Genomic DNA, 28,000 nt, shown 5'->3' on the forward strand with positions numbered 1-28,000 from the left:
AGTAGTAATAGTTTTTAATTTAAAAATCTTTTCTGAGAGCATAAAGTCAATAAAGGCAAAAAAAAAGAATATGTAACAATTTCTCAAACTACATTTAATCTTAATCTAAACTTACTGGGGAAGAGCGTGAAGGCTTTCACCTACACCGCGACTACCTTCGCTGCTGCTATGCTGGCTATCACTGTCGGTTGGTAATTGATCCATAGGATCGATACAGTCCAAGATGCCTCGATGTGACATGTCAGGTTCGCTGGCTCTTCTGTCAGTCTCCACGGGATTTCCTGGTAGACTCGATGACGTGAAATCCATCGTCTCGTGCTCTAGGATCGTGGCCAGTTCCGAAATGCTGTCCTTGTTTTTGCTCTGTAACGTTTATAAAACATATTGTAATTTTTTTAAATTTATTTCAAATCATATTTAGTTAATAACAATTAATTGTTCTTACCGCTCCCGCTCTAATGAGCAATCTCTTTAATGTTCTGTACCGATCGTACAATGGTCGCACGACCGCTCTGTCTTCCTTAGAGACTGGTCTGCCGAAAGTATTCTCGATTTGAAGCAACGCCTTTTGCACGGCTGTCTTTTCGTCCAACAATTGATCGTAATTGAGCTCCTCCATGTTATCGGACCGATTGTATTTAATGCGCTTCTCACTGAGTTTCTTCTCTGATTCCTTGACCACCTCTTCTATCGACATCGCCTGGGATTTCTCGTGGCCGTTGTTGTTGTTTATAAGACTGCCAGTGGTGTTCAGTCGATTGTTGGCGTTGGCCAGAAGCGCGCCTATTGGATCCTCCTTTAGTAACTTGTGTTCCTTTCGCAACTTATTCAGCTCCGTACACAGCCGTTTGATGTCGCGATTGCTCATTTTGTCAGAATGACTCGGTCGATAGCCGAAGTTTTCTTCAAATTCGTCTTCATACTTCTTGATCTTCTTCTTCAGGCCGTTAATGTGCTTCGTAAGGTTCTTGAGTCCCATTTCCGACGAGCTAAGCGTGCTCGGCTGTATCTCCTCCTCAGAATAAAATCTCCTGGGTACCAACAGCGAGTTCCTCGGCGAGAGCATAGCTTCTACTCGAGCGTCCACGGCTTCTTCCTATCAAGATCCATTGGACACGTATAATCGATACAAGAACAATTGGAATGTTTATTTTTTGATAAAAATTTTAATTTTGATTAATATGTACACTTTTTTTGCATATCTCTATTCACATAATTCTTAATTTTTTGTTTAAAATTACATTTAATTGTTTAATTTCGTGTAATATAATTTAATAATTATACGTGGTTTCTAATCTTTTTATTAATCCAGATATTTACGTTTCCTTCCAAATGTTGAAAGCCCCAATTGGTTAAACTGGGATTATTTACATCCTCGTGATCAACAGTGGGCGGACGAGCTGGCGAAGGTGATCTGCTCGGTCCGCTGCTTAACATCTCCAGAAAGCTTTGAGCTGGCGAGCCATTATGACTGTTAGGACTCGGTGATACATTGGAGATGTACATATTTTCAGGCTCTTCTTCATTTTCCTAAAGAAATAAAATTCTTTATTTATGAAAAATAATTCATCATATGTGTGTGGCACATTAAATATATTTAATATTTATATAATAAATATTATTTATTTTTATTATAAATTTATTATTATAGATATAATTATAAATAAAATAATAAAAAATATATTTTAAGTATCGCAATACTATTATCGCTTCAACATTTATAAAATCCTATTAGGGGAGAATGGGGTAACTGCGTAAACACGAGCGATTATTATTGTAGTATATTAGAGTAGGATATTCTCCCACTTCTCGCACCCAGCGATAGTCCGATATTCGCTCAGTGGTACGTGTACATACGAGAAGTGGGATAATATCACTATTCTAATAATTAATAATATATTACAATAATATCGTTCGCGTTTACCCCGTATTCGCAGTTACCCCACTCTCCCCTACTATTAAGAATGTGCGCACATATTGTACATAGTTTGCAAATTTTACACACACCTAGAAATTTAAATATGCCAATTTTTAAAATGCAATTTGAATTACCATATTGCAATATCGGAATTTACTTTACTCAGATTGAATTTTAATTAAAATTAACTTTTAACAAACATAGATATTATATATGACTCGTAAAGTTTAACCTTTGCCATTTCTGTGAAAATATCGAAGGATTTTATTTACCTTGCTGGAATTCTGGTCAATATCCGGGACTCTATGTACTCTTCTTCTGCGCGCTTGTCTTCTGCCTCTCGGGGTGATGCTTCTGCTGAAGCGTTCGCTATTTCTCAATCTCTCGGCGTCGCAGTCATATTTTTCAGTCGCCACAACCACCTCGCACGGCGACGGCACCGATGACGATTTTTTCGACACCGGCGAAACGTTCGTTCTTTCATGGAGCGGTAATCCGCCACATCTCTGCATCAAAATCACAAATCCATTAGCAATCAAGCTTACGTTTACGATCAGATTAATGTTTAATTCTCTTAAAATATTGATTTATTATATACCAAAAAATTATCTCTAGTTTAAAATGTAAAATAAAATAAATAATATATTATGCAATAATTGGAAGTCCACTTTTGATACGTTTGAGATAAAAAATGTTAACAGACAATTAGCTTTACTAGAAAATGTTTCTAGAGTATTATACATAAATTATAATTACAAAAATGTCATATTTTGAGAGTTAAGCATTACATATTGCCGTGATTATACTCACCACGCCGTGACCCATGTCTTGACCAAGTTGCGACAAAATATGCAAATGTTCCTCGCTATTGAAATCTTCGTGGCTGCTTACACGCCTGATCGTATCTGCGACGTCAGTGGGACTGTCAAGAACGCGTTCCTCACTGCTACTCCTAAAAGGCACACAGTTCCATGTACAATTCTTTTTTCTAGATCCGCCGTAATGCAAATATATCCATAAAATTCAATTTGCACTTAGCAAATAAACGCTGCATATATCTGCGCCGCGATATATCTCACAAATTCAAATTCAATATTTGTTGTTAATAGTACAGCCAATTTAATAACGAAGAGAAATCAAAACTACATGAAGTTCGGAATAATTTGTCAGCGATCTACCGCACGTGCAAAGCGCTTTCACAATTATAACACATAACAGGCCATTACATGTTATAATTAATACAACACAAATTACATAAATTAAGTGCTCTAACAACAAAATTGTAATGCGTGCAATAAAATATTTATACTATAAATTGATTTCGTCAATAAATATTAACTGAATCTAATTAAAGGTGTTTGGTTTGTCAAAATGTAATATAAACAGTTTAGTGGGATTAAAATTCAATTCAAATCCAAGATCAAATCAAAGACGTTATAAACAATATAAACGACGTCGAAGGATTCGTATGATTCTTAATGCAAGAATACCTTATTAGCTTCCGTTCTTGGCAACAGGATTCGCGACGTTCCTTGCGCTTACGCGGTTTCAGCGCGCAGAGCAGGGACGAACCCTCGGAGTCCTTCGGCTCGTCTCTCGTATCCTTGCAGATCTTACAGTCGCCGGCAGGTACCAAGCCGTTCACCGTATTCTCACGGATACTGTAGCCATACGGGGACAGGAGCGGAAAAAAAAGAGAGAGAAACCAGGTCAGATCGTAGAAACGATCGCGAAACGAAGCGCGACGATCTTGAAGTGTCAGCCTTCGAACTTAATCGACTGCCGTCTGAGTCAATCGGCCGCAGTAAAAGCGCAATTTGCGAGATATGAGAGTGCGGAAACGGGCGAGACATCAACGTATATTGAAACTCGATAAGGAGCCGCGGAAATAAAAAAAAAAAAAGAGATTGACGGGCAATTTTTCGCGATGGTCAGGCCGACGCGCGAGGTAGCGAGTCGCACTTGCTCTCGATTGTCGGCGATGTGCCAAGTCTCCCGTCCGCGCGAAATATTATATAAGGTCTCTATTTTTCTTTTTTTCAGTCATCACGCGCTAATGTCGACCGGATAAAGCGATCCATTACATCTGTCGTACGTAGGATGCGCGATGACGGACGCGACGGAGCAACGGAGATACGCGAAATGTTAAACAAGATGATCCTGAACAAGACACCGGGGAACAATACGAGGCACGTACAGTAATTAAGATAATGTAGCAGGTGAGCGCGTTTATTTTGCATTTCAATCGCACGAGAAGCGTAGTAATTACAAAACGACTGGCTCAAGTGTCGGACCTCAATAGAGAAGAGCCATTATCGCGCGCACGGTTCTCTTATCACTACGAAATTCGCAAACCGGATTCGACCGGCTAGAGGCGTGTTTGCGTGCGCGAAAAATATCGGGTCCGCGTGCTCGCCGCGGGTACCGCTATAATAATACGACGTAATTGCAGTCGTGTGGAAAGGGTGGTTTCCTAGGGAATAATTTGTGACGCGCGCGACTAATTCTGCAGTGCCATTAAATCGTAATGCATCGATAAAAATCGCGAAATATTTATTTCGCTTTCTCGGCTCTGGGAAATAAAATGCTGGGTTACTACACTGAGAAAATAAATTTGTTAATCTCAAAAAATATTTAGTCCGATACGTTCAACTAAATATTTTAGTTAGTTAACTAAACATTAGTTGAATTAATTAATTCTTAATTAAAGAAACTAAATAAATTGTTGAAACAACTAATGTTTAGTTGAACGTATCGGACTAAATATTTTTTCGAATTAACAATTTTTTTCTCAGTGTAGGTCGTTTTCACGCAAATACAATATTTTCCGACAATCGGAAAATTGTTGAAACTAAATCTGTTAGTTTGTAATAACAATGGACGGAATAAAATGAAATTAAATACTGTTCTGCAGAAAAAAATCTGTCATTCTAACAAAAAAATGGGTATATATAAACTTGCAAAAATAAATATCATAAAAAAAGAAACAACAATTCAGTTGCGTAGTTCTGTGATTTATATTTTCGAACTGACAATCATCTGAGGTTGGACGATAATTGCAAGTTCATAAATATATGTTCTTCTTGCCCTATAAATTAATAAAAATGACAAATTTCTTTTATGGTATAATGTTTGATTTATTTTGTTCTATCCACTCATTACAAAATAAGCTACTTATTTTCAGTAACTTTTCGATTGTCACTTTCCTTGCACAAATAGCCTGAAAATCTTTAAAATCCTCTTTCTTTATCCTCTTCGCAAATAATTTGAGATTTAATATATTAGACGTTATCTTCTCCGATTTATTAAATGTCACGTAAAAAAATCTGTTTAAAAATATAGTTGCTTTAGTGCCAAACGATATTTTAGTCGGATTTAGATTTGCATTTTTCACTCTGAGATAAAAAGCAGCACGTGAATTACGTTTACCTTATTGCACTTAACTCTACAGCCTAATCCGGACGTTCTTTTTCCAGATGCAATTTTTCGTGCTCCGTGAAAGTTTCCTCGCGCGCAAAAGTATTATCTCAGTCAGCGAAATCTCGTTATCATCCTTATAGGATTACATTCACAACTTATACGATTTAAATTCACGTCTCGCGAATCTAATCCTTCCACGTAATTATTTTTTTCTTAAACATGCGAGATTAAAGTCGCCTCAGTTTGCCATCATTTTTTCTCATTACAAATGCAAATTGATGATAAAAGATGTTGAACTTTATCACGGGGTAGCGCTATCTTAATTTCGAGAAAACGATTCTTCTTTTTCCTCACGAATTTAAGTTTTTTCATTTCGCGAATTCAGGACGTCCTCAACGCCTGATTTGATCTTGTGTCACAAGTCGCGACCCGAGTATAGTATAAAGCGTCGTCTACAATGGCAGCAAGAGTATACAGTAAGACGTAAGCAGTAAGTTATTGACTAATGGGATTTTTGCAATTCAAGAATAATCGACTATGGTTGGTCAATAGTTTACTGCTTACGTCTTACTGTATACTCCAGCTGCCATTGTAGACGACGCTTTAGAGATACTCGGGATAGATACTTTCATCGTGACTCATCAAACGGCGCGGTAGCTTGTTCGCAGAAGCGAAGCTTACGGAAATAAAGGTATGACGCAACAATGTACGCCTCAATTTTCATCAATTTTTTCGACAGCAAAATGCTCGTATCAAGTATGATAAAAGTAAAAACCGATATTTAATCATTTTTCGCAAATTTTTCCATATCATTCTTATGCAATCTCTTTCGACTTTTACAATATTTTTACATTTTTATTTTATTGATTCAATACTTTTTAAAAATGCTTATTAATTTCTTAGATCGATTAAATAAGCTTTCCAAAATTATAAAGAATTATAATAATAGACTACTAAAGATTCGTTCCACATACATTTATAAATGTTATAAGTACAATATTATAATTTAAAATATTGCCTAAACAATATTAAAAGATGATTGCAGCAACTTTATGATTTTAATATTTAATTAAAAACTGCTAAATGTGTTATTCAAATAAATACCTTTACGTCAAAGAAAGACGGTCTTCAAATAGAACATATGTACTTGTTCGATATGCTTAGAAATATCCAAGGGAATATTTATAGCAACGCTTAAACGTCGCGATAAAATCTATTGTGAAGTATACACAACGACCAACAGGAAAAGGAAATCCTAATCAGACATCGCGGAGACTCAATTAAAAGCCTCGAGGCGAGTCGGGCATCGCAGCTGCACCAGACTCTAAATATCACTTCTTCGAGTGCACAATATATTGTTTGTGTACCTATATAATCAAAGATTAGGAAAATTCTGACGATGTGATATTTTTGTGTGTCACTACATCGCTTTTGGTGGTCACAGAACAGAAAATTCATATCGTATAGAAATATCGACACGACCGCGAGCCAATTACGCTGTCATTCGTGCCGGTAACGCGCCGTTAATTGCTGAGCGATCAATCCTTAATGAAACGCGCGTCAATTTAGTGCTTTGCGAACGTTGCTGTTATATCCTGAACATTTGCGCAAACACAGATACGAATTGAAATACATATTATAATACGTCATTGCAAAATGGTAGCAGTCTTACATAAGAAACGATTTATGAATTTTAAAAAATATTTGGGTCAACCGAGAAATTGGTTAAAATATTACTTGAATAGTCACAACATATTGATAGAGAGCTCCGCACTTTCGTCGTAGAAAATAATAACATTTTAATTACGTCATTATCATAGTGTTGGTGACATCAGCATCCGTACGAAAAATCCTGACAATCGCACTTTTCATCTCGCGTCTCCGATTAGCTTTTCGGTTCTCCAGCCGTAAACATCAGTTTCTTTGCTTTCTTTCGGAATCAGATACATGCGATGATCAATTGGTAGATCGTGACACGATATTCGCGCGCGATGTTCTTCCGATCGCGGAGATCGGCGAATGAATAGGAAAGTATAAAACGGAGCGCGCTGTTTGCGAAGAAGCGCATAAGCTTATTGAGGGACAATCGAGGTGACGCGATGATGATGATGATGAGAATGATCCATCGTCACGTGAATAGATGTAATAAATTGGCAGGCCGGACTCGCACAAGACATAATTTGATTAATTCGAACGGGCGGCTAGAGACTCGCCGTTCGCCTGCAAACTTTGTTCCGCGTAGATTAATGTCAATTAACATAAACGGGGGCTCGTGACAGTCATTTACTGAAGATCACCGTATCTTCTAGAAAGATTTCCACGCGACTTGTTTACCTCTGTTTAGACCTACTATTATATATATATATATATATATATATATATATATGCGACTATAAATTTACGATATTAAAATCTATTTCCGTAAGATTGAAAATTCAAATAATTGAAGTAGTTAAATTTACCTATATAAGCTACCTATATAAGTTATATATGTAAGCTACAGAAAATTACTAAATTTATTATAAAAATTCAAAATTTATTTGATATTTTCTTAACAATTTAATGCATCTTAATCCTTAAATGCACAATTTGTAGCATTCTGTATTTTTTTTAAATAAATAATGACTACTTAAAGAATCTTACAAAAATATTTAAAAAACTCTTCTTTAATTTCTTTAATTTCAATCTTTACAGGTAGGAAGGCCTACAAAAAGGCCTTCCCATTCAGAAGAAAAAGAAGGACCGGAAAAGCCAGAGAAGACCCTTTACAGATGTGCAAAGCCGCGCGTTTTCAATTCGAACTTCATAAGAGAGAATATACGGAGCATCGAAAGCCGCTTTGTATATATATGCACGCACTTCGAGACGCACTTAAAGGTTAATAATGCATCGACTTCTTTTCTCGACATATTTTCGTTATTTTATCAGTGTTAAGAGACAATCGAACACGTCAAACTCTCGTGCCGGAGACTCGTGATATCGCGTCTAAAAATAGAAGGCTATTTGTCTTATGTCAGCGATCGTTACCGTCTAGCCAGTTGCATAAGGAATTTCCCGGCGTGAAACGATATCAAGGTGCATAATAAGCGACGCGCGAGCGTTATCCAATCCGCGCGGTGTAATTCCACGCGGTACTTGCACTTGTGCTACGGTTAATAAATTTCGATTAAGGGCGACGTGGAAATCTACTCTTCGTTGAGCTCCGGCGTGTTCTAACTGCAAGGCCTCAGCTCTTTCACAAATTACCATGGATTTACGGCGCGGCGCGGCGCCGCGCCGTTCGACGAGACGATGTGCTGGTGCGATCGAACGCCTTCTGATGCACCGTAATGCAAACGGGAGATACAAACGCGCTGGTGCGATCTGCCGACATTGTAGAGACTAAAGTCAAAATACAATATTTCAGAAATGTCCAGATTTTAAGAAGTATCCTGAAATTCATGAAACATTTTGGTTTTTTCTCTATTACAATTCATTGCGACACAATTTCATAAATTAACTTTGGAACGACTGAATCTAAAGTGACATGAAAAAAACATGGCACGACATAAAAGTAGAATATCGTAGAGACTATTTTGGCACGGAAAATAAAATAATGAAATCAAGTCAGAGTTTACATAAAGAATTAAACTAAAGCAATTAAAATTTGATTAGCAATTGTACATTCATGTCAATATCTATGTATAGAACGTAAAATCTATCGAGACTTCACTATAATATGAGATGTCATCTATATATCTTTAAAGGTGTTCAACGTCTAAATATTTTATTGTTAGATCAGATTTTACCATTCTCTTTTTTTCTTTTTACAAGTGCTATCGAGTTATTTTGCTGCAATTTGTATTCTGCTTAAAACTGTTGCGCCGTTCGTACAGTAAGTATGCATGATAAGTTGTTTCTTGCTAGCGGTTTTCCGTCGATACGAGCGTGTTCTAGCTTTGTGTTTTATTGTTAGCTCGATACTTTGAGAAGGATGTTATGGTCTCTGGGGCTACAGTTTACAGAAATAATATACAGCCGATTATTTTAATCTTCTTTTAATGTAGTACAGAAATAAAATTACTCAATTATTTGATTCAAATATACAAATTTTGTTTGTATAATTGAAATATCTGTCTATCTCTTCGCAGAGAAATTCGATAGTCCTAGAAAGTTTATTACATTCAATATATTTCAAGACGGCACGATCTCGATATGACAAAAATAATTCTCACGTTATCTGACAATGAGACTGCCGCAAACTTTGACGTAACTTTCGCGCTTCCGCAGTCAGCCGAAATGAAAACGAGACCCCCGGCTTGTTCGCGCTGCTCAACTTTGCTTCCGGCCGCCTCGCTTCCGATCGACTTTGCTCCGAAATCACCGCGGATAAAACCGGAGCGGATCGCGGCAGCGTCAACGTCATCGGGCGCGCGTTCGCGCAAAGTCATCGCCGCGCAAAATTATGCTAAATGTGCAACTCACGGGCACGCGGGTCCCCCGCTGTCACGCGTCGCGCTCATGTAATCGCGAGCGTCAACTTTCTTTTCCAACGACGAGGCAGCACAACCGGCGGAGCGGAGACGAGTCTCTCGGCGATTCGATGAAACATTTATGGTAGTCTGCACGTGGGACTTACACACGGGTGAGAGACGTACAGATGGACAGAAGGTGGAGAACGTGCGGGCGCGCGCGCACGCACACAATCAAACGCGTGCACACACGAACGATAATGGTGATCCCGATATATACGATCACCGAAGAACGACGTATCACGCGCGACGATGATCGGCGATGTAATGCTTTGCGCGGCTTTGCTTTCCCCCGGAGGAACGCACTTGCGCGCAAGAAAAGCGGCTCGTTCCTTTTCCGCTCGTCCGATTGATTGCCGGCAACTGCATGGTAACGCAGAAAGAGAGCGCATAAAGCACCGCCTGCGCCGGTGGAGATTTCCGCGCGATTATCCAGTCATTACGCCGATGACGTTTGCAGATGTCGATACAGAGCGATCTGTCTCTACTGCCGAACCGTTACTAGTTACTAGTGCAGCGATTAATTTTAACTTTCGAATATCGACAGATGAACGAGTGCATTAAAACACTAATGGCACGATGACGCAGGATTCGAAATTTAAAAGGATCATCACGGATCCGTGATGACCGGCTCGAAATGATGTCTGATTAAAAGAAACCGTATCCGCCAGATTGATAGCACTATCAAGTTTATGTGTGAACGCATGCAAAATCATCCTATTTCTATTTATTTTCACAAGAGAGTAAACATTAGTTAAAAGAGACTGTTTCAGTCTAGACTTTTATTCTGGGGAAAAAAGATGGTTAAGCAACCCATTTTGGGGCCCGCAATTAGTAATTGCCCCAAAATTATTTGGATTCGTAACCCTAATAAGCCCCGCGTAACTAAAAATCGTAATTAACTATTCTATCTATTTCAAAGATTTTTAAGTTATACTATAGTCAATTCTCTCAATTATAGTTCTGTCGATATTCAGTTACGCAAAGATAATTTTCACTTAAGGGGCACTAACCAAAATGTTAAGGCCGAGTTTTCACAAGTGTCGGTTAACTTTTAATCTTAGATTAACTCACTCTTCGTCTCCTTCTAACGTCCCCCTTAGAAAGAGACGAAGAGTGAGTTAATCTAAGATTAAAAGTTAACCGACACTTGTGAAACTGAGCCTAAGTTGCTTAACTGCAAGAAAATCGGTCAAAATTTCTCCCAGAGTATCTCTACGGCATTCATTTATGTATGATCATTGAAAATAATCCAAATGCGCTCCATTAAAAATTGCTGATGAGACAATAATGGTGAATCACTCTGTATGTACTACAATCTATCTATGATCAACGATAACTGATGATATCGCGGAGTAATATCCAATCCGCACGGACACACATCGCACCCATGAATGTTCGAAAGCTATTCTGAAAATTGCATTTCTTTGCGAGATTCAACGGCAGATCTGTCTGTTCTCGTTTTTGTTCGAATCTCTGACGATAACAAACGAATAAATTACGAGGAAACCTCTTGTACGGAAATCTCGTTATCACATTAACCCCGGAGCCCTGGAGCCTCGGTACCCTGGGAAAGTGTTGTTTAGAAAGCTTTAGACTCTGGAAAGGGAAAACTTCGGTTTCGAGATCGATTCTAAATTCGTCTAAGGATTTATCGGTAAATTTGTGCCAATTCTTTTTTGGATTCTAAGATGCTTTTACGCGTAAAACGTTGACGTATACAATTGTCACTAATGTCAGTCTCTCAAGTAAACGCTTTCGACATTCCACGGGTCCAAACGATGTTCAACCGATCGGCGATCAAAGCCGCGGTAATTTAATGATCGAAGCCGCATTACAATATACAATTTAATTATCCGAGAATTACGGTCTTACCCGTAAACACAGCCGGACGGAGAAAATTCGGTTAACCCAGAGTTAGCGTTCTCGATGGAAGGACGTTCCGTAGCCGGCGAATGAATTCCGCCGGCTCTTCAATTAACGATCCTCTCGGCTCGCGTTCGCGACTAATTGCGGCGGACGCGATTAATTAGGACCGGGTCAGGGTGATCGTCGTGCCACCGCGGTGCCGGTCACGCGGTCTCCCGTCGCACTGTGCGAACAATGTGTCTTTAAGATGTGCGGGTGCTTCTTTTTTTTTCTTTGCTCCGGTTTCCAGACAGCGAAGAGACGAGAGGAGGGATCGCGCCTACACGCGCTCGCGCGCGTCAAGGACGATTTTTGCGTTTTGCGTTTTCACAGGCACGCTGCACACGGCACACGCACAATACACGCGAATCGCCGTATATCCTCTTTCTCGCATGTACACGCACGACGCCGGCGGAAAACCGACTGCGCTACTCCGCCGTCTACTCCTTCGTCTATATCGCGCTGTCGCGTCGCGCGTGCACGTGACAGAACGGACCCGTTCACGCGGTCCTTTCTCTGCATTACAACATGCAATCGCACGCGAATTTACACGCGGGACCAGTCCAAGATCGATTTGATCCGATAAATAAAGAAATTGTTATATATGCGTTTTAGTTTCAATATTGTGCAACACTATTGTGCTTCGTTTATTTTCGTCGGACTTAATGTCGAATTTGTCACTTGAAATTTTAAGACAAGAGCTGCTCGCTTTAAAAGTCATTAATATCATTAACGATTTTGAAGTCGAGCCGCCGAAAAGAGCGGAGATTTCCGATGGAAATCCTGCGAAAAAACGCGACGCTGTTTTTGAGAGTCCTTTCCCTGAATTATGCATGGAGTTCTCTCGATTGCGCGGCACGGTCGTAATGAACTTTACAGTAAATCGTAAATCGCAAAGAAAACCGACGTCCTTTTTCTCCCTACCGGCCGGTTGACAGGCCGAGTTGTGGCGGTTTACCATCACGTATGCACACGCGATATGTGTGACGCGCGTGCATGAGAGAGAAACACAAATGTCTCGGAACCGGTTTCCGAAGCTCGTTCCCGAGCTGCCGTAAGCTTTATGGCCGAAAGAAACCAAGTCTCGAATCTCGATGCACCACCTTCTGCGCCGCACTCGAAAAGCTCGAGACTCGGATGTCGACGCGTGGGTGCATTTTTTAATCTTTTCGACGTCGGAAAATTAAATTCCCATCCGATTATCAACTTCCTATGCTAATATTAAAATCAGATTTAAAAAGTTAACTTTTTTCAAACTTAATCTACATTATTGTAATTATCTTTAACGGACGAGATGGAAAAAATTCATCAAGGTATAAATGTTGGACAGGCGCAATCTCTGTTCCCATAAAATATGTAAACCTCCCTGTTTGCATATTAAATATTTACATCCCATTTAAATATGCAACATATAATTTATTATTGCAACGACGTTGTTTAAATAAAAGAAAAGAAGGAGTAGATTTGATATGCAAATTAAAATATTTATTCGGCATTGTGTGCACGAGAGAACTAAATAAATATAAATGGAGCTGCGTCAATCGATACGTCACTCAGTATAACACGCCGGCTATTATTTATGTACAGTCGATCAAAAACAATTCTCAATTCGGATACGTTGCGGTTATATTAGTCGAGGCAAAGAAGGGGGCGAGAGAGGGAGTGGGAAGATGAAAAATAGATCCGATGTCGCGCGATATTTGCGAGACGGCCGGGCCATTTCTTCTGCGAAATTACGTTGTAAAATTGCGCCATTTGAATAAATGTTTGAGGGAGGAAAAGAGCGATACAAGCTGCTCGTCGCGGTCGTGTTTAGTTTATCCAAAAAGATAATAAGCTCGTCTGCGGAATACGTCAGTCATCAGAGCACGTGAGTTTTTCTAGTTCAATTATGTATAATTATTGGCAAAAATTGTATAAGTGCGTAATTCACTTCGCCAATTGAAAATGTTTTCATGGAATTTTCAGAAACATTGAATTACAATGTGAAATGTAAGAGAATTAAACGGTGGTGTCGCAATCTAACAAACTATGCGGATAATAGTTGCATCTAGAAAATTAAGTTTTTAAAATAATCCTCTTTTTCGCGTAAGATATTAAAATAATATAGTATTTGAAGTATTGACGGAGAATAAAAGAAGAAATCGAGTGCTCAAAAATTTATCAAATTAAAACATTATCAAGATTCTATTGGTTTATATTGAAAAGTTATAATTTAGTCATAAAATAAATTAATTCTTTCAGTAAATCAGGTAAAATGAATCGTGCAGTTTCTCTTGTCTAATATAGGCGCGGCGCTTCGGACAAGTTAGATCAAACACGCCTAAAAAGTTATATCAATTAAAGAAAGAGATTATTATTTCATTTTGTCACCTTTATATAGCGCCCATTTTCTCGATTACAATAACAAAATATGTATGACGAATGCGATCGTTATCGATCTCTCGCTTCTGCTCAGAGACGGTCAAAATTAAATCGAGATCGATATGTCGCAAGAGTTACCGGAAGGACGGTAGCTAGGTTTTAACGACTTGGCGTTCGTTTTAGCTGGTTTATGCGACGTATACACGACAGGCACGTAACCCGTGGCTCGTAGTAATGCTCGCCGTGCCGAATGCGATCATTATGCTTGTATGTTTCATGATTTCGCGCGCGTGCGCGCGCGCGTTTGGTACCCTTGACGTCAACGGCTCTATTTTCGGTCGTCGTCAACATACATTTAGCGATCTGGGCGTACATCGTAAAATCTACGACGACGAATGAACACGAGCGAGCTGTGTGTTCATAACTAAATTACACTTTGCGGAGCTTTCTTCGTCTCATAAGAGAACTCCTTAGATCAGTGATTCATCTATGTCAGAGAGAATTAATTCATTGACAAAGTTTACATTTAAAACTGATATTTTAGTTTAATTACGACATAAAAAGAATTATTTATTGCGTAATATAATTTGTACAATTACATGCATTTATGTTTTTATAAAAAAAAAAGAAAATATTAAGCTATATACATCAAAATTCTTCTGATAATATTTTCTGGAACTGATCGTATTTTGGCAGAATTTAATATATAGACAATTTTTTCCTTTATGTAATAGAAAACGTAGAGAAACTTTACTTTATCAATATATATTTAAAAATATTTCTAAAAATATACATATTTACCATATTTATCTGAAAGCGATTTACGTACGCATTATTTACATACTGTCTTAAAATAATTTTTACTAATCTTATTTACTTATGCATAATACTGTGTTATTTAACTACGTGACAAAGTTTTACTTTCTTAAAAAATTTAAACAATCTTTATTTTTGTCAATGATAATTCCGGGGTGGAAAAAAGTCATTGTAATGATCGTAAATTCATGGCTAATAAAAAAGAAGTACCGCGGATAAAAGAAGGAGCAAGCTGTGTTTGTTGCTGCAAAACTTCAAAAGAATCGTCGCGTGTGAATCATATGCGTATGCATATAAAACGAACGTTATTTTTCCATGCTACGTTTCGAAATCGGTACACCCACAACGAGATTCCGAAAAGAAGCTCATGTTATGATTGCGCGATTTACGATTGCATATTTCGCGTAATCGTTTCTCTGCGATGTGTCAATTGCCGACATTTCCAAAAAAAAAACGAAACGCATAAATCTGATGGTACTTCATTCCCCGATCTCTCGAAGTCCTTCGACTTCCCGCTATATATACCGTTTTTAATTACGATTACGACCGGGAAAATTCCGCCTCGTCGTACAACATAATTATATCGGCATGATAAAAAATTACGAGCGAACTTAGGAGCGTTTAGGAGCGAGTTACGAGGTAATTAACGTAATCGACCTGCTCCCCATTTCCGCAAGTTACGGACGGTGCCATTGATTCTTTTCCTCGAAATTAAACAGCTATAAAAGCAATTTGCATAAAAATCAGATAACTAAAATCTTGAATCCTTCATTTGTATACCTTTGAACAATTCTATACAACAATATTATAATATTAAATCTAATTCTCATGGTGATTATATTTTTAAAAGTGGTATTATATAATTAATATATTATTTTATATTATATTATTAATAATAATTGGAATTATTATGTATGTATTATAAAGTCTAAAAATGTATCTTTTCTATAAAGATATCCTATGCCATTTGTCATCAGTAAATATAAATATACTATTTTTGTGTGACTGCATCTTCGAAAACGGGATTTATGAACCCTATTGCCAGATTTTAGTGTCAGCGATTTTTTAATTTCTTTCAGTTAAACGACGGCTGCGCTATTTACATTACCACAGACACGTGTCTTGTATCGAAACCGGCTTTTTCCAAGCGGATGTTTCCTCTGGCCACTCGTGCCAGACTTGGTTGAAGTCCGATGAAATCTATTAGGAAACGTTACATCATTCTTGGACCGCTGCCTACGACGGAAGAGCATAGCCGACGATAATGCACAATCATGTTATGCATTGATTCATCGTTTTCTATTTTTCTTAAAAAGAAACTATTCTTCAAAAAAAACTCGAAATAAGTTTTTTAACTTTAGCTTTTAATTGATTTAAGTTTAAATCTTTTAAAATATTTGAAATTTTATATTTAGTTATGAAAATTAATAAGTTAATAAATAATAGCCTTTAACGAGTATAACAAATTTAGAGTAAATATTTATCAGGAGCAAAAAAACAAGACCATTGGGAGTTCAGTGATATCGAATTAATTACAATAAAAGATTACCGGGCATATTGACAGCTAGTTGATTAAGTACTTATGACATGAAATAACAATTAATTAATATAACGCTACTGGATGTACCTAATAACTGTAAATGCAGTTATTCAGGAATGCGTTATTACAAGACATTGATTTATGTGTTTTAAAATATCGTGATTTAAAATTTCCGAAAGTTTTTATAGAGAAATCTCTAGAATATCCTCTGAGACATAATATCATTTTACAAAGTGTCCTAAAATTAAAGTCTTGATAATTATAAATTTAGTATCGTCAATGATTAACTTAAAATCTATAATCTATAATCTATAATCTTTTAAATATCTAGTATATTAAATATCTTGTCGATATTAAGTTAGAGTGTCAAGATAAATTAAGCTAAATGAATATAGTATATATCAAGTCAGAATAAAGTAAAACATTGCAATAAATTATAATCAATTATAAGAAATAAGATCTCTTATTTCTAATTTTCGAGATTAAAATTAATTACGACTTTTATTGTTAAACATTTTCGTAGCGCGCAGTGGATATTAATATTAATATTTATTTAAATCTGTCTTCTAATATCGAAGCGATAGTTTTGAGATACCTCGTATACTCGCAGCCAATCCGGTCGCGGAATATTCCTATGGCCGAGTGCGAAGGTGAGAACTTCTTTTTACTTTCGTGAAACACATCATCATCCAATTCAGGATAAACCGGGAGTAGGCACGTATTCAAGGTCGACAAGAGTGCGTACGTATGGGTGTATTGTGATTCATCCACCCATGAAAGAAAGAACACGCCTTAAGACACATGGATGCGAGAGAAAAACAGACGGAGGGCTCAACTCGCAGCAAGTTCATTTCCTTGACTTGCTTGTCGATGTAACGCATTCAGGACAATAACGTTTCCCGATAACCTTTCGCGCATAAATAAGCTCGAACTGAATGGGATCGAGCTGAATAATTTTTTACCGCAAACCTCAAACGTGACACTGACAATCAGAAATTTTAATCTCGTGACGAAATTGTGAATCTTCTTAAATAAAAACTAAGATAAATGTATCAATGCCTGGACAGTCAGTGGACACGTACCTATGTATAAGTATAACGCGAATTAAAATCAAAGATAAAAATAATTTTCTCGTATTTTGAAACTTTAGTTATACACTGTTGGAAAATTTGTGTTAAATATAACATAAATCACATGTCCAAAACGGTCCACTCAAATTTTTGTGTTAATTTAACATAATATGGATGTGTTAAATGGTAACACTGATATTATGTTAAAATATTTCAACAGAAAGAAAATGTGATTCTGATCGTAATTTGAAGTTAATTATGTGTACAATTAACATAACTTTTATGTTGAAGTTGAGATTGTAAGATAAAATCAACACTCTATTTCTGTAAATTTTTATTCCTACTTCTTTTATAGAGTAAAATCAACATTCTTTTTTTGTAAATTTTAACACATTTAATAGATACGTTCAAATTGTGTTACTTTAACATATTTTTTAAGTTATATTAATTATTTTACATTTTGAATTTGTAAAATTTAATTAACATAGCAGGCATATGTTAAATCTACACACGTATGTGTTGATTATTTTACACAAAAATTTTAACAAGGACTTTTTTTAACACACAGGACCTCTGTTTTCAACAGTGTAGTATCCAAACGTTAATTCGCGTTAATTATACTTATTTAAGGACTAAAATGATAAAGATGTCCAAACATAGGTACGTGTCTACTGACTGTTCAGGCATTGGTACATTTACCAAAACCAAAAAATTTTCAAATTGATAATTTATGCTTCTATTGCCAATCGGTGCAGTGATTTATACCTCTATTACAATAGCGTTGTGAAAATAATCACTTTGAAACCTGTTTACAGCGTAACAGTTTATTTCAAGTTACGAAACAAAGATTCGCCCTAAGTATCGATTGCAGTTATGAGCTGGTTTTGAACCGAGGGTAAGGGGATGGCACATACAGTTACAAAGAATACAAAACAATTTAGTTTCAGAAATGTGTCGGGAATAACTCTGCCAAAAAAAGAAACTCCACCAATTCGAAGACTTAGAGGCATGATTTGGAACTTCCTGCTCCAATACTACAAAAATCTCTCACAAGTTATGAACATAACGAGTGTGTGAAGGTATGTAATGCGCAATATGTAATTATACATATAAGATAATTATACACATTTTACTTCAGGATTATGTTTATGTTTCCTCAGGAAGGAATTCGCAAGTTTAATCCTGTTCTCGGATCGCGTAACATTAAGAATTAAATTTAGCAGAAATGACTTCCGTCAAGTCGTAAATTATTAACTCACCTGTTCTCATCTGTCGCTCACAGACCTTGTTCAAGACATTTATTGCCAAAATTATCGTCGATGTAGGAAGTTGACTGTAGACTTTATAAAAATCCACAGAGTAACGACGATGGTCATTCAAGTGTCACGATAATTAGATTCGCGATCTATTTTAGCAGTACAGTGTATATTTCCTCGGAAATATAGACGTTTGTTAACGGACGACTGATTAGGCCACGATCGCGAGACAAAAAGGCTCCGTCTGATAAGTTGTGAGACGTGTCGCATACTGAGTGATGTAATTAATACCGCGGCAGTGATATACCCCACGCGATAACCTTGCGATTAGCGATCACGCATTGAAAACATTCGTTCTTGTACCCGAAAATGCTACCTTATCAGCGATGCAGATTGCTCTTCCGGATAATTTCCTCGCGACTTGGCAAATCGACGATTTATACGCGTTCTTCTTCTTTATCATTCTCCCCTCTCTTCTCTTTTCTCCAGGGTAATTTATCTCGAATCCATCATTTAGTGGCGAATCAAGAAAAACTGGCAAAAACTGCTCGAAACTGCTCCCCTTCTGATTCTCTTGAGACTTTCTCATAAATTTCATTTCTCTTTTAAGTTAATGGAATCCTTTTTTTCACTTATACTACAGCATCAAACGTGTTATTTTTATACTGGATATTGCGAGTTTCAAGAACACGTATTTTCAAGAGATATGAAAATACGAGAAAGAAAAAGACGTTCGCGAAGAAAGAATCGGAATGCTATCGAATCACGTAAAATATATATGTGTGTGTGAAAAGCAATTTATAAATAAAATATATATACAAGGTGACCCAAATAATTCTTTACAGCTCGATATCTTGAAAACTATTTCATCGATTTTAAAGATTTAGGTCTTGAATTTTATGGATCTGAAGGGCCTTTAAACTGGAATGGAGGTTGGTCCTCCAACCTCTGTTGCGTGGGTCAAACAGAGATTAACTTTAACATTTTAAATAAAAACCCCTATAGAAAAATTACATTTTTGAATTCTATGGAAGAAAACAACTTAATTTTGTCCGAAATACTTTTTTGTCAGATGCTTCTATTAAAAAATATGACGGTGCGAAGTTTCGACTTATAACTGTATGAAGCAAAATCAAAAATGTGTATAACACGTGAAAATAAGTAAAAAGAAATGTAAAGAGTGACATAAGTAAAAATTTGAGCGTTTGCTAATTTCCTGTGACTCTTTTGACTTTTGCAAAAATAGTTTCGTTTGAAGAGCCTCCAAATGAGACGATTACGAACAATGTGAAAATTTTACTGTCAACATTTCGCATGCGTGTCTTATTATTTGCACTATATTCGGTGAGAATCAGATATTTCGAGTTCTGCGGCAAAAAGACAAGAAACAGGCGTGTCATAAAATGTCACGTTAACAACAAGGTCACATACGCTTGTTTTCAGCTCGTCAAAACCGGAAAGGAGCAGTTTCAGATGAAGGTTTCCCGGCAAGCTCTCTGCCTGTGCCTGCGTGTCTCTCGTTTTATTTTCCTTCATATCAGTCGGCGTCTTATCGACTCGTGTCAACACAGAATCAGCAACTCGATCCTGCAAACTACGCTCTATTTCCGGACCGTAGGAGCTATTTACCGGAGTTTACACGATTATCTCTTCTAATTCACGGCGGCCATCGCGAGTCCGATAGATTCGCGCCTACGTCAAAACCAAGATGTTAATCATTATGCGATCGGCATTGGCATTGGCATTTTTTTATATCAGTATTGCGTTAACAGTTTATGAGAGCAGCTTTAGATCTCTTTTAAGATCTATTCAGGATACTAAGTGTAAATTTTATTTTATTTACAGTCACATTTAAATATTCCCTGGTAGAAATTGCCTTGCCAGCGCCACGACACTTGTCAGCGCCATGCAAGTTTGCCACGCCACAGCCTTATCCTAAAAACTGGAAAAAGCCATATCAGGGCCATGTCCGCGCCTAATATGGCATTTACATAAAATTGAACGGGCGCTTAAATTCCACGAATTAAAATTATATCATATAAATGCAACAAAAGCGTAAATATTTAATTTACAGCAGTATTTCTAATTATCTCCGTATTTTTAATTACTTATTAATAAAAATTTTTTGACGTAGCACTTGCATTAAGAGTAAAATTTTAATCAAATATTTATATTTGCATTCGAATTAACAATCACTTCAAAATCAGTTTTCTTTATACGTTTTTATAGATGGCTTAGATAGGCTTCGTTTTTAGTTTTCCCTGAACGTAGAAACCTTCAATTTTTTTATCAACGCCTCCGATTGTCAAGTCACTCAGTTGTTCAATCGGAGTTAATTTTATAGTTACACAAATTTAATGGCAGTAATTGAGCAGTTTAAATGCACCTCTGCCACTCGTCGATTTCTCGTGCTACAGGAATTATTGTCGCGAGAGAGGGCGGCGAGGGATGAAATGTAAAAAATTCTTTCAAGAGAATGCCTAACCACGATGGCGGAATAGGAAGACGCTTTGTGGCGGAGCCGCTACGGAATTACGGCGTGGAATGTGGCCGGAGACCGTCGATGCTTAAAATGAAGTCCTGGTCGGCTGCCAGGATCATATTCACGGAGTCGCGCGCGAGAAAGAGAGAGATCGACCGGTCGACCCTTCTCCACGTTGAATCGAGGAAAACTGCGCAGTTCTCCGTCTATCGCGAAAGTAATCCTAGAGCATCACGCTCTGGGGTAGTTCCCAACTTAGCAGCCGGTATGTTAAAGTTTTCGCATTTCTCGCGGAGAAAAATATTAATGTCTCGCATATCTGAAATATTTTAAAATGTAACGATCTGCCTGTCCAATGTTTTCCTTTTTCCAGACTTCGGAGAATTCTTAAAAAGGACTCTCAAATAAGAAAATATTTGGAACGGACTACTGACAGAGACGATACGCAGCGTAGTTTATTTTTGTTATGACCAGCGCTTGTGTGCGTGTCTAGGCTGTTACGTAAGATCGATAAGCGCCGTATTAAATTTTCAGATACGCAATTAGATTAGATATCGCGAGTTCATGCAAAACTCGCAAAACTTCTTCGCGTGCAAAAACCATCGACAACTATTTCCTTTATTAGCGTCACCTATTCGATACGCTTATTAACAGTTTATTACACTTATAAGTTTTGCAGCTTGCATACATTAAAATTAAATCTCATCGATAATTGCTGATGTGTATAATTGTGTAACGAACTTTCCGCGAACATCAGAAGCAACGCCAATATTGCGATAGGAAAGAAAAATATTTTTAAAAGCTAAGAGATGAACGTATTTTTTTACAAGGTTACAACTTTGTATAAATAACTCTGCTATCAACGTAGTTGCCGATAATAATAGTCTTTACATGCCGGTAAAACGCTAAGGATCTTTTTACCAATATTTATCATCGCCCTAACATTCAACAAATAATTTAATGTTTTCAGCATTTATTTAAAAAGATTTTATTTAAAATCAGAATTTTCATTTTATGTTTAACAATTTCTTTACAAAATATGTTTTAATTTATGTTTTAAAAACACAAAATATTATATGACAAATAAAAAAAAGCGACATAATTTTAATTTTATTTCACAAAGATTTCAACTTTAACTTAGCTTGATATTTGCACTAATATTTAAATTTCATATAATGGCAAAAACATGTTTTGACCATTTTTGGTTCGGCACACGTGATTTTGCAAAATTGACGAATCTTGTTCGTTATATCTACTTTAATTAATTGACGATTCCGCAAGTGACGCGTGGAAAATTCGCGATATCGCGTGTCGTCGACGAGCTTGCTACTTCGATCTATGGGATCGCCAGCGCGCTTAATCGATCCGTGGCTTCCGATTAATCGGCGGCTTTATCTGATCCAGGTATATCGCGTGTCGCGGCATTGTTACCAATCGAATCGGTGTGCGAGGAATCCGAGTGCGTCATGTTCTCCGCTCACACGCTCGCGCGCGCGTAATAAAACGCACCGCGAGTTCCGCGGGCGAGATAATTTCGGCCGCTAACGATTTCATCCTTTTGTTCAGATGACGTTTGATTGTCGTATGCGTCGAATGCAAAATAAATTCGCATTAAAACCCGAAAAGATTTACGCATTTTCTACGCGCAAAAGCGTTCGGCGAGCTTTTGCTTTTCGTTTTACTCGCCACAAACAAATACCTCCGCGGCTCATTTTAAAATGTATCGAAATGTGTCATCCTACGCTACATTCCTCCTTATCTTATCGCGTAATAAAGGGGAGATATTGTCTCGCGCGTTGTAATGTTTATTCTATTCTCTCCTTATCTAGACTGCGCCGCGCCAATGGGATGAAAACTTAATCCGCTCTCTATATTTCACTACGAAGAATTTTTAGATAACCTGATAAGTATACGATGTAATAAGAAGGATTAAAAACAAAGAGATATCAAATATTTCTTCCAAAAAATTTATGTATATAACAATTCTATATAGACATGTTTTTAATAATCTCTAATAATGTTTTACAGAGGTTTAAAGAATCGCATAATTAATTAAATTCTTCTAACAGTCTAAACTTACTTATGGTACTTATCCTCAAATTTTTTCATAATTTGCTTATACACGATATTTTGAGAGAAAAAGGAGAATTTGAGTTTAATTTAATACAATAGCACTATGTATTTTTCCCATATATCCATATATCTTCAATTTTAAAATGCAAGACGTGTAATAACTATACATTAATGTAGAAATATGTTACTTTTTGTACTATATATTTTACATTTACATAAAATATGAATCAGATTCTTTATGCAAAAATAAATTTGCGTCACTGTTTTAACATTTAACTCCGTATCGAGAAAAGAAGTTATATGAGGTTGCAGAAATAATCGCAAAATATCTTACGGTGACATGATCTGCGAAATAAATTGTTGGAAACCTTCCTGTAAAGAGATATACGAGTGTTCTTTTATATTACTTGCCAAACTGAGATTGAATAAGTTGCCAGTATTTTTGGATCCAAACGGCATGCCAGGGACAACAACACTAGGAAATAGGAGGCCACTTAGGCAACACGTGAACGGAATATAATCGCACGCCTTCTCCGCGAGTGAACACGCGCGATCGCAATGCTCGACGATGCGATTTGCGTTGCGCCTATCAATATATACGTGCAATTTGACGTCAATTAAGGACTGACAGACTTGGGCTTATTAATCGAACCGGGAGTGGCCTAATTAATTACGTATAACCTAATGAATTCCCATAAGTGGATTTTAGAGGTCAGCGTTTATCGTTTCTCCTGAGTCGCACACATATTTTATTAAAAGCTTTCGCAATCAGCTTTTAATTAATATGCAGCAAACACGAAAACTTCTCAATTAATGTGCAAATTAATTCGCTAATTATTATTTAGATTCTTTAGATATTGCATCACGTAATTTATTTAGATGTAATTTTTTAAATGCACAATTTTGATTAAAATTGCTTTATAAATCGTTTTAATCTGTTACCTATAACGTTATTAACGGCGGTGCTTAGACTATTGTCCAGAAACTCGATTGGTCTCGCCGTCTCGTTGTCGATCGAGATACAAACAGTGTATTCATATTGCATCGCGTGTATAATCAATGCGTATTGCGTATCGATTAGATGCGATTGGGGAGGACGGTTTTGGAGCTCGTTCAAAGCAATTGACTGAGGTAGATAAAGCGAACACGGAACTGTCCATCGCGTTATGGAATATTCACGGTATATCCACAAGCTCAATTGTGATTGCATATGTCAACGTATTTCTCTGTAAATTTCGAGAAACTCCGATCCGGGTAAAAACCTTTTATCAGGTGAGTCTCTCATTGAAGGAACCTGTTCCAACCGGTTTACGGCTGTACTAATGCCCCTGTGTTGCGTTTCTCTCTCTCTCTTTTTCTCTGTCGTTTGCGCAAAGCTTTAAAACAGCGATCGTGGTTTTCATTTTTGTAAAATTCTCTTAGTTTCGCTATACCTACATACATAAATCTTGTTTTTTTAAAACGCTGATATAGATATTTTCTTTTTAATTTTCCAACGTTATATCTAAAATATTAAACTTTACGGCAAATCGTTAAAATTATTAAAATTTTTTCGTTATTACTATATGTGCTTTTTGCGGCCTTCTGTCCTTTTAGATGAACATTGTACACGCTTAGGTGAACACGCTCCTAAATTTTTCAATCTTTTTCAACGCTTTAAGTAAAAAAGCGAATTTCGCGGAGCATAATACCTACAGTTAAAATCGTAATAACGACGTTCTGCGACCGGCTCTTTACAAATGAACTTGCGACTCTCGCGTTAGTTAATTGAAGCTTTATATAACGCGCCAACCGTCTCCGAAAGAGTCGAAGAGATTTTTGGACAGAGACCAAGCGCACATGGCGGAGGCAACGTGAAATATTCATGCACACGATGCACTATTCATGGACGCTGCTCGTCTCCGGCGTCGGCGGTGTCGGCGGCGATGACGCAAGATCTATGGAAACGCATGACCGTGCATAACACCGATTACCTTAAGCCAATACCCCAAAACGAGGTCTCCATCGATCGAGAATGCGCAATGCACTCACATCTCTCTTTCTCTCCCCGGCAACTTACCTGCCTGCCGGCAAATTCACTTTATCATCGTTATCTCCGTCGCGAGATGCACCGCTTATCAAACAATTAACGGCTGTTTAGATAGAATTTTTATTCAGCCTGCAGTCTATTATTATATAATATATATCCTCCTTTTATCTTCGTTAATGTGAGTGGCGCATAAAAGTTCTCGCTCTGTTCAATTAGTTTACTCGATTAACTCAATCGATTTAACGTAATTTGTGTGACTGCGTGCAGCGAAACGCTTTTCACGGATGAATTAATTCCCCAGTCACGCTTATGTGTCTTTTATACTTCCTTTACCGTTTCCGTCTGTCGTGTATTAACAGATTTAATCTACAATAATAAAATTTAATGACAATGGCTTGTCGCCCCCGCCCACGCTTATACAATATATTATACAATATGTGTATAACAAGCAGATTTATAGTTTGTTTTCCTCCAAAATGTGCTCTTTGTAATTTTAATTTATATCCTTCTTAATACATAGCATGTACTGGTACAAAAGAACACTTAAATAATTTAGAGCTTTAAATGAAGTTAATATGTAAATACTACAACAAAGTTTAACACGATTCATCGACGATGTAATTATAGTCATTTGAATAATTCCTTGAATAATTAATAAAGCTAACGACCCATTGACCGCAGAACGTGGCCACCGATTCCTTGAATAACATGGTTACAACATTGTTCCACATACATATCACAGTCTATTGTGTCTGGTAAAACACGCGCGGTACAGTTCGCCCAATCTCGCGTGATCGCAACGCGGTCTCGGAAAGCGCGATCAATCTTCGATGCTGATTTTTTCCTGAAGAAAAGAGCACCGTCCTCTCTTAAAAATATTTATTATCACGTCACGCTTTAACCGCCGTTCATGTGAGTAAAGCGGCGATTTTTTTTTCTGCCGCGCGACACGCTTAGCTATTTTACTAACATAAGATTAATCGCACGCTTTTACAGTTTCACCTAACTATAAGGGATTTCTAAATGCGTCGCTTTAAGCGCAAGGAGTTGAATACCATTATCAATCTTGCAAGTTACTTAGTTAGTAAAAACCTGTTACAATCTTTTATGAAAGTCGGGCGAGAAAGAAAACGTGTGCTACAAGGATACATCTACATTTTACATATATAACTACTATATTATTATCTGTAATCTCTCTATAATTATATACCATCTGTAACTTTCAATTAATTTTTTAGATTATTTATCTTATCTAATTCCAATTAAAATATTTTATTTTATTTTTATCTGAAGTATTATATCTGCGTTTTTGTGTTTTATCAAAAATATCTACACTCTAATAAGAACTCTTCGAAGTACCAATAATGACATACTAATTGGAACTAAGAACACAAAGCGAGCATTCAGTCAATGGATCGGCATCAGTTGTGAAGCGCTTTAATACAACTCTATCGTATTAAATCGCTTGCGCCGTTCCTTTATTTTAAGAACTTTTTTGCGTACGGACTTATTATTAATATCCAACGAGCAATTTTATATCGCTCTCGATATTTTCAGTAAAATACACGGAAAAATGCAATCAATATACCTTGAGATAAATTCAGTGCTTAATATGTATTATCAAACAATTTGCGTTTCAATTAAAGTTATAAAATTTAACAGCTTTCTATATCTCCAAAAATTTATGTAAAAAAAATATTTTTTCCAAATTTCGAATAGCAATTATAGATTATAAATTATAGCGATAAATTTCTTAATGTAGTCATAATAACTACATTAAGAAATCGATAATTGAAAATCATAAAATGTACCAATAATAGTGCGATCAAAATAATCAATATATAGCTAAATGATTTACAGCTAGTAAATATATTCATCAAGAATGGACTATTTCACACGTACACCCGTTAATCTTCGACGTCGGCCTTCGAAAGATATTTAAATTGCAAATAGCAGAGACCTCGTTACGGCAAGGTAAAAGTTCTTTTTGAAGAAATGCAGCAAAACGTGTACTAAAAAGATGGGTACAGCTACATTTGAGTTAATGCAGGTAAGAAACGTTAGAAAACGCTGCTGCTGCGTGGGAGGAAAGAAAGTGTATCGAGCGTGCATTCAAGTACGCGCGCGTCAATGGCGCGCGATTTCGCGACAAGGCCAAGGACCGCGACTTTTTATCAACGGCCGAACCGTTGTCCCAACTGTTTCAATAACGCGATGTAACGACGAAATTCATCGCGGAGAAGGCCGCGGGGATATTTTTGCACGCGGATATTTTCCGCCTACGCCTGCAATCCGACGCCCATCTGCAATTTGCAGATACATCGTGACTTATTAAAAGCTTAAAAGCTATAAATTCCCAAACGTGCAAAATGAGAAAAATCGACGGAAACAATGAAAATTTTTGATATTGTTAGTTGGTATTTTAATATGCACAGTTAAAAACGAATGTTGAAAAATGTATGTATTGTTGTCTACGTTTATTACTATGTTATTTATTAACATATCTATTTTTTTATTTTTTTTTTTGCTTTATTATTTCAAGCCGTTAGCTTTTTCAGGTCGTTAATCAAACACAAGTGAAAGAAAACACTGGATACGGGCATTGGAACTCTA

The 28,000-nt window shown here is 36.9% G+C and overlaps 1 protein-coding gene and 1 long non-coding RNA gene across 5 annotated transcripts in view; one reads left to right on the plus strand and one right to left on the minus strand.

Moving 5' to 3' along the window:
- LOC139824657 (protein FAM13B) overlaps window positions 1-28,000 on the minus strand; it is a 37,276-nt gene that overhangs the window by 3,083 nt on the left and 6,193 nt on the right. Inside the window, 6 exon segments of the mRNA XM_071797190.1 lie at window positions 116-363; window positions 446-1,096; window positions 1,321-1,530; window positions 2,191-2,424; window positions 2,729-2,870; window positions 3,409-3,579. Coding sequence (XP_071653291.1) covers window positions 116-363; window positions 446-1,096; window positions 1,321-1,530; window positions 2,191-2,424; window positions 2,729-2,870; window positions 3,409-3,579 — 1,656 coding nt within the window.
- LOC139824813 (uncharacterized) lies at window positions 3,930-27,595 on the plus strand. 4 transcript variants are annotated; one of them, XR_011735296.1, is made up of 5 exons: window positions 3,930-4,111; window positions 8,037-8,215; window positions 16,017-18,626; window positions 21,221-21,550; window positions 21,659-27,595. It is a non-coding gene; the product is annotated as an uncharacterized lncRNA (long non-coding RNA). The 4 variants fall into 4 exon arrangements; XR_011735300.1 differs by lacking the exons at window positions 21,221-21,550; window positions 21,659-27,595 and adding an exon at window positions 18,708-20,505; XR_011735301.1 differs by lacking the exons at window positions 21,221-21,550; window positions 21,659-27,595 and adding an exon at window positions 20,247-20,505.

The sequence above is a fragment of the Temnothorax longispinosus genome, chromosome 1 (genome assembly GCF_030848805.1).
Source record: "Temnothorax longispinosus isolate EJ_2023e chromosome 1, Tlon_JGU_v1, whole genome shotgun sequence".
Lineage (NCBI taxonomy): Eukaryota > Metazoa > Arthropoda > Insecta > Hymenoptera > Formicidae > Temnothorax > Temnothorax longispinosus.